Source organism: Bombina bombina, unplaced genomic scaffold (genome assembly GCF_027579735.1).
Source record: "Bombina bombina isolate aBomBom1 unplaced genomic scaffold, aBomBom1.pri scaffold_875, whole genome shotgun sequence".
Taxonomy (NCBI): domain Eukaryota; kingdom Metazoa; phylum Chordata; class Amphibia; order Anura; family Bombinatoridae; genus Bombina; species Bombina bombina.
The window spans coordinates 59523-76183 of NW_026510889.1; the positions used below are offsets into that span (position 1 = coordinate 59523).

Consider the following 16661-nt stretch of genomic DNA (forward strand, 5'->3'; position numbering starts at 1 on the left):
AGGTATCCCTCCCTCTCTAGTGACTCTTGCGTGGAAGATCCACATCTTGGGTAGTCATTATCCCATACGTCACTAGCTCATGGACTCTTGCTAATTACATGAAAGAAAACATAATTTATGTAAGAACTTACCTGATAAATTCATTTATTTCATATTAGCAAGAGTCCATGAGGCCCACCCTTTTTTTGTGGTGGTTATGATTTTTTTGTATAAAGCACAATTATTCCAATTCCTTATATTTATGCTTCACACTTTTTTCTTATCACCCCACTTCTTGGCTATTCGTTAAACTGATTTGTGGGTGTGGTGAGGGGTGTATTTATAGGCATTTTGAGGTTTGGGAAACTTTGCCCCTCCTGGTAGGAATGTATATCCCATAAGTCACTAGCTCATGGACTCTTGCTAATATGAAAGAAATGAATTTATCAGGTAAGTTCTTACATAAATTGTTATCCTGCACTTCCTTTTATGGCCAGACTGGTGTGCATCATCCATGTGAGACAGGATGCAGTCTCAGAATTGTGATGTCATCACTCATTATTTAAAGGGCCTCTGTTCAGTATGCTTTGCCTTTGCGTTGTCTCAGACCTGTTTGTAAGAGTTCCTGTGTATTACCTGGCTGCCTGACGTCCTTCCTGATCCCTGGCTTGTTCCTGACTCTGCTGTTTTCCTTGTTCCTGATTCCGTCTCGTCTGACTATTCGCTTTGGCTCCTGACTTGGCTCGTCTGACTACCAGCTCTGGTTTTGACTCCTGGCTTATTTGACTTGTGGACTTTTTTATTATTTTTTGCTATTAATAAAGGTGTGATTATTTTTGCACTTCTCATCTGTCTGATTCCTGGCACCCTGACATTACGCAAAGGCCATGAATCCTGATGCTGCTAATTATCCACCTTTACCTGCCATCATTTCCAGAATGGATGTACAGGATCACCTCTTGGATCAATTTGCACTAGCCCTTCAAACCCTGCTGACTCGCACTGCACATTTGGACGAAAGTGTCCCGCAAGTTATGGCTGCTACTGTTTCCGCTGCTGCACCTATGCCTACCAGGAGCATGTCCGGTTCTGCACCTCTACTTCAGCGATATAGAGGCGATCCTTTTCAGTGCAGAGGGTTTTTGAACCAGGTGGACATTTACTTTGAGATGCTTCCTCAGGCGTTTCCCTCTGACAGAGCTAAGGTGGGATTTCTCATCTCGTTACTCTTTGACACAGCGCTTGCCTGAGCTAATCCGTTCACAATCTTTGGATTCAGAACATTGTTTCAGAAGGGTACAGAATTGGCTTCAAGATAAGGCCTCCTGCAAAGAGATTTTTTCTTTCCCGTGTCCCAGTAAACCCAGCGAAGGCTCAAGCATTTCTGAAATGTGTTTCAGATCTAGAGTTGGCTGGAGTAATTATGCCAGTTCCAGTTCTGGAACAGGGACTGGTTTTTTTTTCAAATCTCTTCATTGTACCAAAGAAGGAGAATTCCTTCAGACCAGCTCTGGATCTAAAAATATTGAATCGTTATGTATGGATACCAACATTCAAATTGGTAACTGTAAGGACTATCCTGCCTTTTGTTCAGCAAGGGCATTATATGTCCACCATAGATTTACAGGATGCATATCTACATATTCCGATTCATCCAGATCACTATCAGTTTCTGAGATTCTCTTTCCTAGACAAGCATTACCAGTTTGTGGCTCTGCTGTTTGGACTAGCTACAGCTCCATGAATTTTTACAAAGGTTCTCGGTGCCCTTCTGTCTGTAATCAGAGAACAGGGTATTGTGGTATTTCCTTATTTGGACGATATCTTGGTACTTGCTCAGTCTTCACATTTAGCAGAATCTCTTTCGAATCGACTTGTGTTGTTTCTTCAAGATCATGGTTGGAGGATCAATTTACCAAAAAGTTCATTGATTCCTCAGACACGGGTAACCTTTTTAGGTTTCCAGATAGATTCAGTGTCCATGACTCTATCTTTGACAGACAACAGACGTCTAAAATTGATATCAGCTTGTCGAAACCTTCAGTCACAATCATTCCCTTCGGTAGCCTTATGCATGGAAATTCTAGGTCTTATGACTGCTGCATCGGACGCGATCCCCTTTGCTCGTTTTCACATGCAACCTCTTCAGCTCTGTATGCTGAACCAGTGGTGCAGGGATTACACAAAGATATCTCAATTAATATCTTTAAAACCGATTGTACGACACTCTCTGACGTGGTGGACAGATCACCATCGTTTAGTTCAGGGGGCTTCTTTTGTTCTTCCGACCTGGACTGTAATTTCAACAGATGCAAGTCTTACAGGTTGGGGAGCTGTGTGGGGGTCTCTGACGGCACAAGGGGTTTGGGAATCTCAGGAGGTGAGATTACCGATCAATATTTTGGAACTCCGTGCAATTTTCAGACCTCTTCAGTCTTGGCCTCTTCTAAAGAGAGAATCGTTCATTTGTTTTCAGACAGACAATGTCACAACTGTGGCATACATCAATCATCAAGGAGGGACTCAGTCCTCTGGCTATGAAAGAAGTATCTCGAATTCTGGTTTGGGCGGAATCCAGCTCCTGTCTAGTTTCTGCGGTTCATATCCCAGGTATAGACAATTGGGAAGCGGATTATCTCAGTCGCCAAACGTTACATCCGGGCGAATGGTCTCTTCACCCAGAGGTATTTCTTCAGATTGTTAAAATGTGGGGACTTCCAGAAATAGATCTGATGGCCTCTCATCTAAACTAGAAACTTCCCAGGTATCTGTCCAGATCCAGGGATCCTCGAGCGGAAGCAGTGGATGCATTGTCACTTCCTTGGAAGTATCATCCTGCCTATATCTTTCCGCCTCTAGTTCTTCTTCCAAGAGTAATCTCCAAGATTCTGAAGGAATGCTCGTTTGTTCTGCCGGAAGCTCCAGCATGGCCTCACAGGTTTTGGTATGCAGATCTTGTCTGGATGGCCTCTTGCCAACCGTGGACTCTTCCGTTAAGGCCAGACCTTCTGTCGCAAGGTCCTTTTTTCCATCAGGATCTCAAATCCTTAAATTTAAAGGTATGGAGATTGAACGCTTGATTCTTAGTCAAAGAGGTTTCTCTGACTCTGTGATTAATACTATGTTACAGGCTCGTAAATCTGTATCTAGGGAGATATATTATAGAGTCTGGAAGACTTATATTTCTTGGTGTCTTTATCATCATTTTTCCTGGCATTCTTTTAGAATTCCGAGAATTTTACAGTTTCTTCAGGATGGTTTGGATAAAGGTTTGTCTGCAAGTTCCTTGAAAGGACAAATCTCTGCTCTTTCTGTTCTTTTTCACTGAAAGATTGCTAATCTTCCTGATATTCATTGTTTTGTACAAGCTTTGGTTCGTATAAAACTTGTCATTAAGTCAATTTCTCCTCCTTGGAGAAAACCTCCGTTTGAACCTATGCATTCATTGGACATTAAATTACTTTCTTGGAAAGTTTTGTTCCTTTTGGCCATCTCTTCTGCCAGAAGAGTTTCTGAATTATCTGCTCTTTCTTGTGAGTCTCCTTTTCTGATTTTTCACCAGGATAAGGCGGTATTGCGAACTTCTTTTCAATTTTTACCTAAGGTTGTGAATTCCAACAACATTAGTAGAGAAATTGTGGTTCCTTCATTATGTCCTAATCCTAAGAATTCTAAGGAGAAATCATTGCATTCTTTGGATGTAGTTAGAGCTTTGAAATATTATGTTGAAGATACTAAGAATTTCCGAAAGACTTCTAGTCTATTTGTTATCTTTTCCGGTTCTAGGAAAGGTCAGAAGTCCTCTGCCATTTCTTTGGCATCTTGGTTGAAATCTTTAATTCATCATGCTTATGTCGAGTCGGGTAAAACTCCGCCTCAAAGGATTACAGCTCATTCTACTAGGTCAGTTTCTACTTCCTGGGCGTTTAGGAATGAAGCTTCGGTTGATCAGATTTGCAAAGCAGCAACTTGGTCTTTGCTTACTTTTACTAAATTCTACCATTTTGATGTGTTTTCTTCTTCTGAAGCTGTCTTTGGTAGAAAAGTACTTCAGGCAGCTGTTTCAGTTTGAATCTTCTGCTTATATTTTCAGTTTTTTTCTTTATAAGATTTAAACTTTATTTTTGGGTGTGGATTTTTTTCAGCGGAATTGGCTGTCTTTATTTTATCCCTCCCTCTCTAGTGACTCTTGCGTGGAAGATCCACATCTTGGGTAGTCATTATCCCATACGTCACTAGCTCATGGACTCTTGCTAATTACATGAAAGAAAACATAATTTATGTAAGAACTTACCTGATAAATTCATTTCTTTCATATTAGCAAGAGTCTATGAGGCCCACCTTTTTTTTGTGGTGGTTATGATTTTTTTGTATAAAGCACAATTATTCCAATTCCTTATATTTATGCTTTGCACTTTTTTCTTATCACCCCACTTCTTGGCTATTCGTTAAACTGATTTGTGGGTGTGGTGAGGGGTGTATTTATAGGCATTTTGAGGTTTGGGAAACTTTGCCCCTCCTGGTAGGAATGTATATCCCATACGTCACTAGCTCATGGACTCTTGCTAATATGAAAGAAATGAATTTATCAGGTAAGTTCTTACATAAATTATGTTTTCCTGCACTTCCTTTTATGGCCAGACTGGTGTGCATCATCCATGTGAGACAGGATGCAGTCTCAGAATTGTGATGTCATCACTCATTATTTAAAGGGCCTCTGTTCAGTATGCTTTGCCTTTGCGTTGTCTCAGACCTGTTTGTAAGAGTTCCTGTGTATTACCTGGCTGCCTGACGTCCTTCCTGATCCCTGGCTTGTTCCTGACTCTGCTGTTTTCCTTGTTCCTGATTCCGTCTCGTCTGACTATTCGCTTTGGCTCCTGACTTGGCTCGTCTGACTACCAGCTCTGGTTTTGACTCCTGGCTTATTTGACTTGTGGAATTTTTTATTATTTTTTGCTATTAATAAAGGTGTGATTATTTTTGCACTTCTTGTCTGTCTGATTCCTGGCACCCTGACATTACGCAAAGGCCATGAATCCTGATGCTGCTAATTATCCACCTTTACCTGCCATCATTTCCAGAATGGATGTACAGGATCACCTCTTGGATCAATTTGCACTAGCCCTTCAAACCCTGCTGACTCGCACTGCACATTTGGACCAAAGTGTCCCGCAAGTTATGGCTGCTACTGTTTCTGCTGCTGCACCTATGCCTACCAGGAGCATGTCCGGTTCTGCACCTCTACTTCAGAGATATAGAGGCGATCCTTTTCAGTGCAGAGGGTTTTTGAACCAGGTGGGCATTTACTTTGAGATGCTTCCTCAGGCGTTTCCCTCTGACAGAGCTAAGGTGGGATTTCTCATCTCGTTACTCTTTGACACAGCGCTTGCCTGGGCTAATCCCGTGTGGGAGACTAATAAACCTGTGATTTCAAATTACCCTGAATTTGTGGCCTCCTTTGAAGGGTATTTGATGTTCCGGCTTGCTCCTCCTCTGCTGCTAAACGACTCATGTCCATTCAGCAAGGTACAAGATCTGTTGCTCAGAATGCTATTGAGTTCCGTACGCTTGCCGCAGAGGTAGGTTGGAACAATGAAGCCCTTGTTGCCGCCTTCTTTCATGGGCTCTCTGATGCGATTAAAGAGGAAGTTGCTGCCAGAGATTTACCAGAGGATCTCGAGGCATTGGTGTCTTTTTTTGATCCTAATTGACATCAGACTCAGAGAGAGGCCCTCTTTCAAGGAGCGCTTGCTGAAGCCTCCTGTTCCGTTGTCTCCTACGTATTTGTTCCCACCCATGCCTCCTGGTCCCGAGTCACCAGGTACTGCTGAGCCGATGCAGTTGGGATTCACACGTCTCTCCGCGGCGGAGAGGGCCTTTAGGAGGACGGAGGGGCTCTGCCTCTATTTTGGGTTACAGGGCCACCTTTTGAAGTCTTGTCCTACACGGCCGAGAAAAACACTCACACCTAAAGTCCTGTCGGTGGCAGACCTTGGGTGGTTTATCCTCGTCCCCGGAACCGCTTAAGGAGAAACCTTTGGTCACGGTTGTCCTTTCTTGGGTCAACTCCTCCATAGTCACTCAGGCTCTTGTTGACTCCGGTGCTGTGGGCTATTTCATTGACACTCCATTCCTGTTTTGCCTCGGTCCGTTGCGCTTGCTATTGATGGCAGGCCCCTTCAGCCCGCACTCGTTACTCACGAAACTGCTCCGTTGCCCATGGCTGTTGGGGCTCTCCATTTTGAAACCCTCTAGTTCCAGGTGGTAAACTCTCCGCATTTTCCGGTTGTTCTGGTTATCCCTGGCTCCAAAAGCACAATCCCAGTCTCAACTGGCGCAGGTCCGAAATGTTGTCGTGGTCCCCACAATGTATTTCCACTTGTCTTCGGAAACCAGTTAGTCTTGTGCACTTCTTCGGTATCTCAATTGCCAGAGGAGTACCGAGAGTTCCTAGACGTGTTTGACAAGGTGCGTGCCGGTACGTTGCCTCCTCACCGGTCTTACGATTGTGCCATAGACCTGCAACCCGGAGCCATTCCTCCTCAAGGCCGGGTGTACCCTCTGTCTTTTGCAGAGAATTGTGCTATGGAGGAGTATTTTGCTGATGCTCTGTTGCGGGGAGTCATACGCAAATCCTGCTCTCCTGCAGGGGCTGGCTTCTTCTTTTTGAAGAAAAAGGGTTTCGAGTTAAGACCATGTATCGGTTATAGGGGTCTTAATCGTCTTACCATTAAGAATTCTTACCCTATTCCGCTCATTACGGAACTCTTTGACTGCCTCAAGGGAGCTACGGTCTTTACTAAACTTGATTTGAGAGGAGCGTACAATCTCATTAGGATTAAGGAGGGCCACAAATGGAAAACAGCATTTAACACCAGGAGCGAGCATTATGAGTATCTTGTAATGGCCTTTCGCCTATGTAATGCTCCTGCTGTTTTTCAGGAATTTATTAATGATGTCTTACGAGATATGTTGCAACAGTATGTTGTGGTGTACTTAGACGACATCCTCATACACTCACCCACACTTGAGGCTCATCGTTCTGATGTTATACGGGTTCTTCAGAGACTACGTGAGAACGGCCTGTTTTGTAAACTCGAGAAATGTGAGTTCCATCAGACTCAAGTTACCTTCCTAGGTTATGTTATCTCTGTTGCAGGGTTCTCCATGGATCCTGACAAGTTATCTGCAGTGGCCTCGCCCAGTTGGTCTTTGGTCTATTCAACGTTTTTTGGGGTTCGCCAATTACTATAGAAAGTTTATTAAAAACTTTTCTTCCTTGGTCAAACCTATCACAGACATGACCTGTAAAGAGAGTGATCCACTCCATTGGTCACCTACTGCCATTAGGGTTTTTGATAGTCTTAAGACTGCCTTTGCTGCCGCTCCAGTTCTGTCTCATCCTAACCCTGTCCTGCCTTTCGTTCTTGAGGTTGATGCGCCTGAGACTGGAGTAGGTGCCCTCTTGTATCAACGTCCTACGCCTGACGGTTCCATGCATCCGTGTGGTTTCTTCTCCAAGAAATTGTCTCCAGCGGAGTGCAATTATGAAATTGGCGACAGGGAATTACTGGCCATAATTTTGGCACTCAAGGAATGGAGGCATCTTCTCGAGGGTACTAGCGTGCCAGTGCTCATTCTTACTGACCACAAGAATTTTGCTTATCTATCTGAAGCAAAACGTTTGTCGCCCCGACAGGCCAGATGGGCGCTATTTTTGTCTCGGTTTAATTATGTGGTCTCCTACCTGTCTGGTAGCAAGAATGTTAGGGCTGATGCCCTCTCTCGACAATTTTCGCCTCTATCCAAGGAGGAGTCTGTACCTACTCCTGTTATACTTCCTGACCATATTTTGGCTACGTACTAATTTGACTTCTCCCTTGGGGGAGGAGATCCTGGTTGCACAAACCAATGCACCTCCTGAGAAACCTAGTGTTAAGTGTTTTGTTCCTGAGAATCTTCTAATTAAACTTTTGCACACTTACCACTATCCTATAGCCGCAGGTCACCCAGGCAAGACTCCTCAACGTCTTCCTGTGGGTCTTCTTCAACCTATTGCTAATGGTGAGCGTCCTTGGACACATCTTTCCATGGACTTCATTGTCGAGCTCCCTGTTTCCAATGGCAATACTGTTATCCTTATGGTGGTTGACCGTTTTTCTAAAATGTCACATTGCATTCCCTTGATGAAGCTGCCTACCGCTCAGGAGCTTGCTTCAATTTTTACCCGGGAAGTCTTCTGTTTACATGGGTTACCCAAGGAGATAGTGTCGGACCGGAGTAGCCAGTTTGTCTGCAGATTTTGCCGTTCCTTTTGTGCTCAAATGGGGATCCAGCTTTCTTTCTCGGCATATCACCCTCTATCCAATGGGGCTGCGGAACGATCTAATCAAGCTCTGGAACAGTTCCTCCGTTGCTATGTCTCAGATCACCACAATAATCGGTCTGAACTGTTACCTTGGGCAGAGTTTGCTCGTAATAGTGCTATTAATGCTTCCTCCAAGTTATCCCCGTTCATGGCGAATTATGTTTTTCAACCATCCTTGTTGCCCGATTCATTCATGTCTCAGGGTATTCTGGATTTGGAGGAGCATCTCCGGCAACTCCGTTCCACGTGGGTGCAGATTCAGTATTGCCTTCATCGATCTAAGCAGCGCCAAAAGTTCCAGGCTGATTGTAGACGTCTGCCCGCGCCTTCCTACCAGGTTGGTGAGAGAGTTTGGCTGTCCTCCCGCAACTTGAACCTTTGTGTGCCTTCCAATAAATTGGCTCCCGTTATGTTGGTCCTTTTCGAATACTCTGACGGGTTAATCCTGTGGCCTACGCTCTTAACCTTCCTCCTACTATGCGCATCTCCAATGTTTTTCATGTCTCCCTCTTGAAACCATTGGTTTGTAATCGGTTTACCACTGTGTTGCCTTGTCCCCGTCTTATCTTTGTTGACAACCATGAGGAGTATTAGGTCAGCATCATTATTGACTCTCGTATGTCCAGGGGCTGTGTACAGTATTTGGTTCACTGGAGGGGCTACGGTCCGGAGTAGTGTTCTTGGGTTCCCTCCTCTGATCATGCTCCCGCCCTCCTCCGTGCCTTCCATGCCCGTTTCCCCAATAAGCCTTTTGTCCTCCCGTGGGGGAGGGGTCGTTGAGGGGAGGGTACTGTCAGGGTTTTTTCCCTGTTGTGTTTGCCATGTGCTGCTGGCAGCCATTTTACTCACCTCTCTTCCTGATTATGGTGCATTGTGGGGGATGCTGCTCATTCCCTGCACTTCCATTTATGGCCAGACTGGTGTGCATCATCCATGTGAGACAGGATGCAGTCTCAGAATTGTGATGTCATCACTTATTATTTAAAGGGCCTCTGTTCAGTATGCTTTGCCTTTGCGTTGTCTCAGACCTGTTTGTGAGAGTTCCTATGTATTACCTGGCTGCCGGATGTCCTTCCTGGTTCCTGATCCCTGGCTTGTTCCTGACTTTGCTGTTTTCCTTGTTCCTGATTCCGGCTCGTCTGACTACCAGCTCTGGTTTTGACTCCTGGCTTATTTGACTTGTGGACTTTTTTTATTTTTGCTTTTAATAAAGGTGTGATTATTTTTGCACTCCTCGTCTGTCTGATTCCTGGCTCCCTGACAGTTAGCAGAGGGCAGTTGAACAGCTGAGTGTAAAAGTCTGTATTGCTTGTAGTTCTAGTGCAGGATATATTTTAAAATCTGAGACTATATTTGAGCTTCTATGTTTTCTGTTTATTGTTTATTATGTTTTTTCTGGCCCTGCTAGAAATTTAAAATTTTCGGTTTTGATCCTTGAACAGATATGTTGTATCCTTTATATCGGGCTGGTCCTGGTTGGGTATAGTTTTCTGTTCTTTTGCGGTTTGTACAGATATGTTGTATCCTGACTAGCAGGCTGGTCCTGTCTGGGTAGTAGTTAACTCTCTTCTTTCTTCTCTCAAGAGGTTATTTTTCGGTCCAGAGGAAGCCCTTCTATCCTGAAGGTCAGGCTGGTCCTGGTTATATCATCTTGGTTGGGGGTCTGATATTGGATCGTATGCAGTCAAAGTGGCCTACGAGTGAATTCCCTGCTTTGCAAAGCTTGGAGTTTGAATTCTGCATTGTCAGTTTTCGTTAGGAACTAGGTTTCGCCTCTTGATGAGGGGAGGACGGGGGACTTTTTGAAGTCTTTTCCCGGTTCCTTTTTACAGGGGTGTAATTTCCCCCTCTATTGGTGCTCCATAGGGGTTTTCGTTCTTTTTGGCTTGGAATGCTATGCAACTGCACCGCACCCTAAACAATTCCTCCCCACCTACCTCCACAGATGCCAACTCCTCTGCCCGCAACCTCCCGCTGGATCACAGACTGCTCCAACACCCTCGCCCCCCTCAAGAAACAGTCCAGCCGCTAAACCATCAACAAGGCCAGCTGGTTCACCCCGGCCCTTAAGGACTCCAAACGCCATTGCAGACGATTGAAAAGAACCTCCAAACCCACACCAGCCAACTGTAGTGTACCGCAAGGCTCTTCGCTGAGCCCCATCCTCTTCAACATCTACATGGCCCCTCTCGCCGCCATCGTCTGACGCCACAACCTCAACATTGTCTTCTACGCCGACGACACCCAGTTAATCATCTCCCTCACCCGAGATCCCACCACCGCCAAAAACGTTCATGAAGGCCTGACAGCAGTCGCTGCCTAAATGAATGACAACTGGCTCATACTGAACACAGACAAAACCGAAGTCTTCCTTCTCGGACCCAATAAATCCGCTTTGGGATGACTCCTGGTGGCCCACAGCCCTCAGTCACCCTCCAACCCAAACCGACCACGCACAAAATTTAGGCTTCATCCTGGACTCTTCATTCTCCATGGACCGACAAATCAATGCCATCACCTCAACATGCTTTCACATTCTCCACCTGCTACAAAAAATCTTCAAGTGGATCCCTACCAAAACCAAGAAAAGTTATCCACACCCTCGTCGGCAGCCGGTTGGACTACGGCAATGCACTCTAAGCCGGCTCCACCATCAAACTCCAAAAGAGACTCCAACGTATTCAGAACACCTCAGCCAGAATTCTCCTCGAAATCCCTCGCCAATGCCACAACATCGAACACCTAAGAAACCTTCACTGGCTCCCTATCAACAAGAGAATCGCCTTCAATCTCCTTACCCATGCGTTCAAGGCCCTACACAACATCGGACCCGAATAAATCAACCACCGTGTAAATTTCGACACCCCCGCCAGACAACTCCGATCAGCCGACTAAGCACTTGCAGTCCTCCCCCGCATCAGCAAATCCACAGTGGGCGGAAGATCCTTCTCCCACATGGCAGAAAAAGACATTTAACACCCTCCTGCTGCACCTCAGACAATCCACCTCCCTTACAAAGTTCAGAAAGGACCAAAGTTCAGTTTGCCCTGCTGTTTTCTTTCAGTCCTTCGTTGGTACTGTGGGTGGGGGATGTTTATAGTCCGATTTTTTTCTTTTTTTCAGCTTGGCATGTTGCTATCTCCAGATTTTCAGTGATTCTGGTTAGGCTGCACTGGTCGTCTGTCTGCGGTATACCTTTCCCTATTCCGGGAAATACCTTTGGTCTACTCGGGCAGTTTGGCTTATCTCTTCCATGGATGTGGGAGAGTGTCTTCTGGGTTTTCTCCGAATCCTTCGGTTACTCTTTCTACTTGGAGGACCTGGTCTTCTGAGTTTTCCAGTTGGGTTTTTTCCATTTGCTGACTGAATTCAGCAGGGGGTCGAGGGACTCTCCTTTGGTGTGTCCTTTGACGGATCTGTAACTTTGGTGGGATCTGATCTATGTTCTCTGGGCGTTCGTGCCTATCCTAGTCTAGATCCTTAGGGGATCGTGGTCAGGGATTCTTACGTAGTTCTCTGGATCCTTTGGTGCGGGGGACGTTCTTTTTCCTTGTTCCCTTCGACTATGTCACCTCTCTGGGTTGATTCAGTCTGTCAGGGTTCCTGATTGCTCCTTTTTTGTGCTTGTGACTTGTTTTCGTGGTTGGTCGTCTTCTCCATTATGGGTACTCATTATGTAGTTTGGACAGGGTCTTCGCCCTTGGAATTTTGATGTATCGTGAAAGGGGGTTTTCAGAAGGGTGTCGGTCCTTTCCTCAGCTTGTAGCTAGTACCTAGTTTCCCCTTTTGGGTGGTTTGGTGGGGGGGGGCGGGTGTTAGTTCTCTTTGATTTTATATTTCTTCTTGAGGTTCTCTCTGGTCCTTCCAGGGTGTCCTGGAGAAAGGGTTATTAGCCAGTTCTTGATAGGATGGCTAGTTCTTGGCCTGAGGGTTAGCCTTCTGCCTGGATATGTAGGCTCCTAAGCAGATCTAGTTACCTGTTTCTGTTCTTTCTGAGGTCATGATCCTTCGTGTTTTCTTTTTGCTATAACGCGGCCGGCTATCAGACAATTGCGTTAGAATTTTGTCCGTCAGGACTTTAGGCTTCTTGTCTAGGAGTGCATCGGTTCTTGTATGGATGCAGCATATGGTCCATGAATTTGTCTATTCCTTGACCTGTTACGTTTAGCCAGCTGTAGTAGCCTAATGGTTAGCTTTCCTGTCTAGCAAGCGGAAGGTCTGCAGTTTGAAAACAGCTGCAGCTACTTGCACCTTGAATGTGTGCTCGCAAGTTTCTGGAATATATTTCCAGGTTCTAGTATATCTTGCAGTCGGGTAATCTGCCTTCCTGGGCCTTCTTTTTAATGAGACTTTTTTTCTTCTGGTTCTGCAAGGGGCTTCTCTCCTCTCTTTGTCTGGGATCATACTTTGAGGTCCTCTCAGTTTTTAGCATTTTCTTTTGTTTGTGTTCTTCCTAGGGAAGGGTACGGTGTTGGGAGTTTTGGTTGTTCCCCTTGTCGGGTTCAGGGTGGAGTGTTTCTTCACCTGACCTGATAGTCAGCGGGACTCTTGTCTCCTCAGATTTGTGTGCTCTTTTGGTATCAGTGATTTTGTGTGGTCTCTAATTGTTGGCAGTTACTTGGTCCTGCTCCTTTTTTGGGTATTTTGCTGCTGCCCCCCCCCCCCCCCACACCCGTTAGCATTCAGTGTCCTCTATAGCTTGGGTATTGTTTTCCCAAAAGTAATGAATGCAGCTGTGGACTCTCCCTGTATTTAGAAAGTGTATGTAGTGAGACAGCAACCTCTTTGGTCTGCGCACGTAGGACAGGGACTCTGCAACAATCCCTTAGATCCACAATAATCAACAAATGTCCACAGCGCTTCTTAGGTTTACTCAAGTTTCTTTATTAGTTACCCAGACATCCAAATGACAACCCTTACTCATGCTTTATATATGTGCTTATTACCTTCAACCTTTTATACATTTTAAAACCATCACTATTCGCGCCAACCACCATATTAGCGGTTCTGCTGCCCTCTTGTGGTAAAAAATCATCATTACACCTTTTTATTATTAAAAAACACACAATAAAATTAAAATCATGCTGACTATTCACATAGCAACAATAAACATCCTACGTTTGCCTATTTGTATTTAACCTTTTTTATTTATTCACTGCTTTTTTTTTATATATTAATTTAAATATTCATTCAAATATTAATAAACATTTATTTATTAATTCTTAAAGGAAGACTGCCCAATCATATTCTATGTTCATACCTTTTGGTACCAAACTCTCTAATTCCCTGATCCAGAACATTTCTTTTTGCTTTAACAATCTTTCTCTATTGCTGCCATTTCTTTGTGGGCCTACACTATCAATAATCTGCCATCTAAATTGGCTTATTTGATGTCCACATTTTAAAAAAATGATGTGATACCGGTGCTTCTGTGTTGTTATTTCTAATATAGGACCTATGTTGTGACATCCTATCTCGGGCCATGCGTATAGATTCACCTATGTAAATAAGCGAGCATGGACATTTTATTAAATAGATTATATGTGTAGATTCACATGTGTAATAATCTCTTATAAAATACTTTTTGCCTTTTCTTGGATGAACAAAACTATTGCCCTTCATCATGGAACTGCAACTCATGCATCCCAAGCATGGGAAGCATCCCAAATTTTTCTTATTTAGAAATGTTTGTCTTTCTTTTTAGATCCCACATCAGTTTTTATTAAATGATCCCCTAAATTTTTCACTCTTTTGTATTTAGAAGGAAGACTAAAATTATGACTTACCAGGTAACAGGGAGAGTCCACAGCTCCCGCCCGTGCTCTCCGGAGGACGACCCTAAATTTATATAGTTTTTCTTCTGGCACCTTTTTCACTTTCTCCTACTGTTACTTGTTCCCTCGGCAGAATGACTGGGGGATGAGAGTAGTGGGGGGGAGGTGTTTAAGCCTTTGGCTGGGGTGTCTTTGCCTCCTCCTTGTGGCCAGGTTCTGTACTTTGCCTCCTCCTGGTGGCCAGGTTCTGTATTCCCAAAGTAATGAATGCAGCTGTGGACTATCCCTGTATCGAAGGAAATTATCTGATAAGTCATCATTTTTTTTTATGCTTACCTGAAATTTATTTTCTTTCCTGGCAGGGAGTGTCCATAAACCCGCCCTATTTTCTGTTGACGGTTTTCATTATCTTCTGGCACCTCTACCTCTAGTGTTTCTCCTACTTTTCCTTTTTCCTCTGCTGAATTACTGGAGGAAATAATGGAAGTGGGAGGGATATAGCCTGAATGCTATAGAGGCAGTATGGGATCATCTGGACAGAAAAAAAAATAGACAACCTAGATCTAAAGAAGAACTCTGGGAAGTGCTTAAAGAAGATAATATACCAGAAAATTTCAGACAACTTCAGGACAGTGTCCCCAAAAGAGTTCAAGATGTGCTTAGTGCCAAGGGAGGTCACACTACTGGCTTTTGCCTGAAGAAACAATTTGTTCTTAAAATTGTGTTTGTGGATATTTATCAATAAAGAGACCCAAAAATAAATATGGTTGGTCATTAAAACTTTGCTAAAACAACAAATCTAATGGTAGCATAAGACTTTTGTACAGTACTGTATAAATGTGTGTAGAAAATGAGCCATCATCCTCAGATATGAACTGATGGTTAAAGACCTTGTTTATTTGTACTATTAGGACATGAAACCCCTTATTTGAATTGTTAAACCTCACTTTTTCAAATGTGTGGTATTTTGATATGGTATGTTGAGTGGGTAATAAAGGCATTTTAAAGCACCAGAACCGCAACACTTTAACAAAAGATTAGGTAGTTGGTCCTGTGTCCATCTAATTGTCACAACATTGACACTCATTTGAAAGACCAGTATTGCTCCTTGCAAATAAGGGATCTCAAATGTATGTATATATTGGGGTGGGGGGGACATAGGGAATTCTCCACCCCATGGTATTACTCTATATGCTTATGGTTCTGTTAAGTGATCGGTGGTTATCCACTGGACATGTGACCCCCCTTCTTAAAAAAAAGCAGGCTTGCCTCTTTAATAAAGGGGTCACTTGGCTTGTCGCAGAGCACATTTTAGGGATAAAGGGTACCTTTTTTTTTATAGCTAAAATAAATGTAAAAGGTACCAAGTAAACGGGTGATACCAGGTGACCATTTCTATGGTAATCACCTTCTGTTTAAAGGGGCATGACCACTCATTTAGTTATGGGCAATCTCCTCTCATGTGATATTGGCTGCATGTGTTGCCTTTAGGGAGGGATAGGGGCACCTTTTGTGGCCATATCCCCATACAGTAAATAAATTAGGTAGGTGATAGCAATCACATATTTGACAGGGGTGTGATACCCCATACTGGAAAGAAGTGCTTCTCTCTTTTAAACTGGAGTCTCATACATCTCTTATTTTGGGGCTAGGAGTCAATTGTCTTTGTATGGGGACATTTTGTCTTAGAGTATACACTTAACTATTTTTTTTTTCTCTCTCTTTAGGCCTTCAATGTGATAAATGGTGGCTCCCATGCTGGAAACAAGCTAGCCATGCAAGAATTCATGATCTTACCTGTGGGTGCCAGCAGCTTTAAGGAAGCAATGCGCATTGGTGCTGAAGTTTACCACAACCTGAAAAATGTCATCAAGCAGAAATATGGGCAGGATGCTACCAATGTTGGTGATGAAGGTGGCTTTGCCCCCAACATTCTGGAGAACAAAGAAGGTGTGAATATAATGAATACTTGCATTGAGCGAATTTCAACTGTAGCACAACATTTAGCTCTGCACAGTCCAATTATCTGCTGTAATCAACAGTCACTGTTGTGACCTATCTCCATTGAAATTCACAATTCAATTCAATGTTCTGGGGGAAGCCAACTAGCAAGCTCTGAATACCGTGGAAGCAACTAGTTATTTTTTTTAATTTTTTATATATATATATATATATATATTTATTTCTTTCATGTAATTAGCAAGAGTCCATGAGCTAGTGACGTATGGGATATACATTCCTACCAGGAGGGGCAAAGTTTCCCAAACCTTTAAAATGCCTATAAATACACCCCTCACCACACCCACAATTCAGTTTTACAAACGTTGCCTCCTATGGAGGTGGTGAAGTAAGTTTGTGCTAGATTCTACGTTGATATGCGCTCCGCAGCAGGTTGGAGCCCGGTTTTCCTCTCAGCGTGCAGTAAATGTCAGAGAGTATTGTCTATTTTGAATGCAGTGATCTCCTTCTACGGGGTCTATTTCATAGGTTCTCTGTTATCGGTCGTAGAGATTCATCTCTTACCTCCCTTTTCAGATCGA

At 43.8% G+C, this 16661-nt stretch overlaps 1 protein-coding gene across 1 annotated transcript in view; it reads left to right on the forward strand.

The window, feature by feature from the left end:
• The window catches only part of LOC128643512 (enolase-like), a 53749-nt gene extending 37559 nt beyond the window's left edge, over positions 1-16190 (forward strand). The window contains exon 2 of the mRNA XM_053696358.1: positions 15849-16190. Coding sequence (XP_053552333.1) covers positions 15849-16175 — 327 coding nt within the window. The 3' untranslated portion in view covers positions 16176-16190. The remainder of the gene's footprint in view (positions 1-15848) is intronic.
• The last annotated feature ends 471 nt before the right edge of the window (positions 16191-16661 follow it).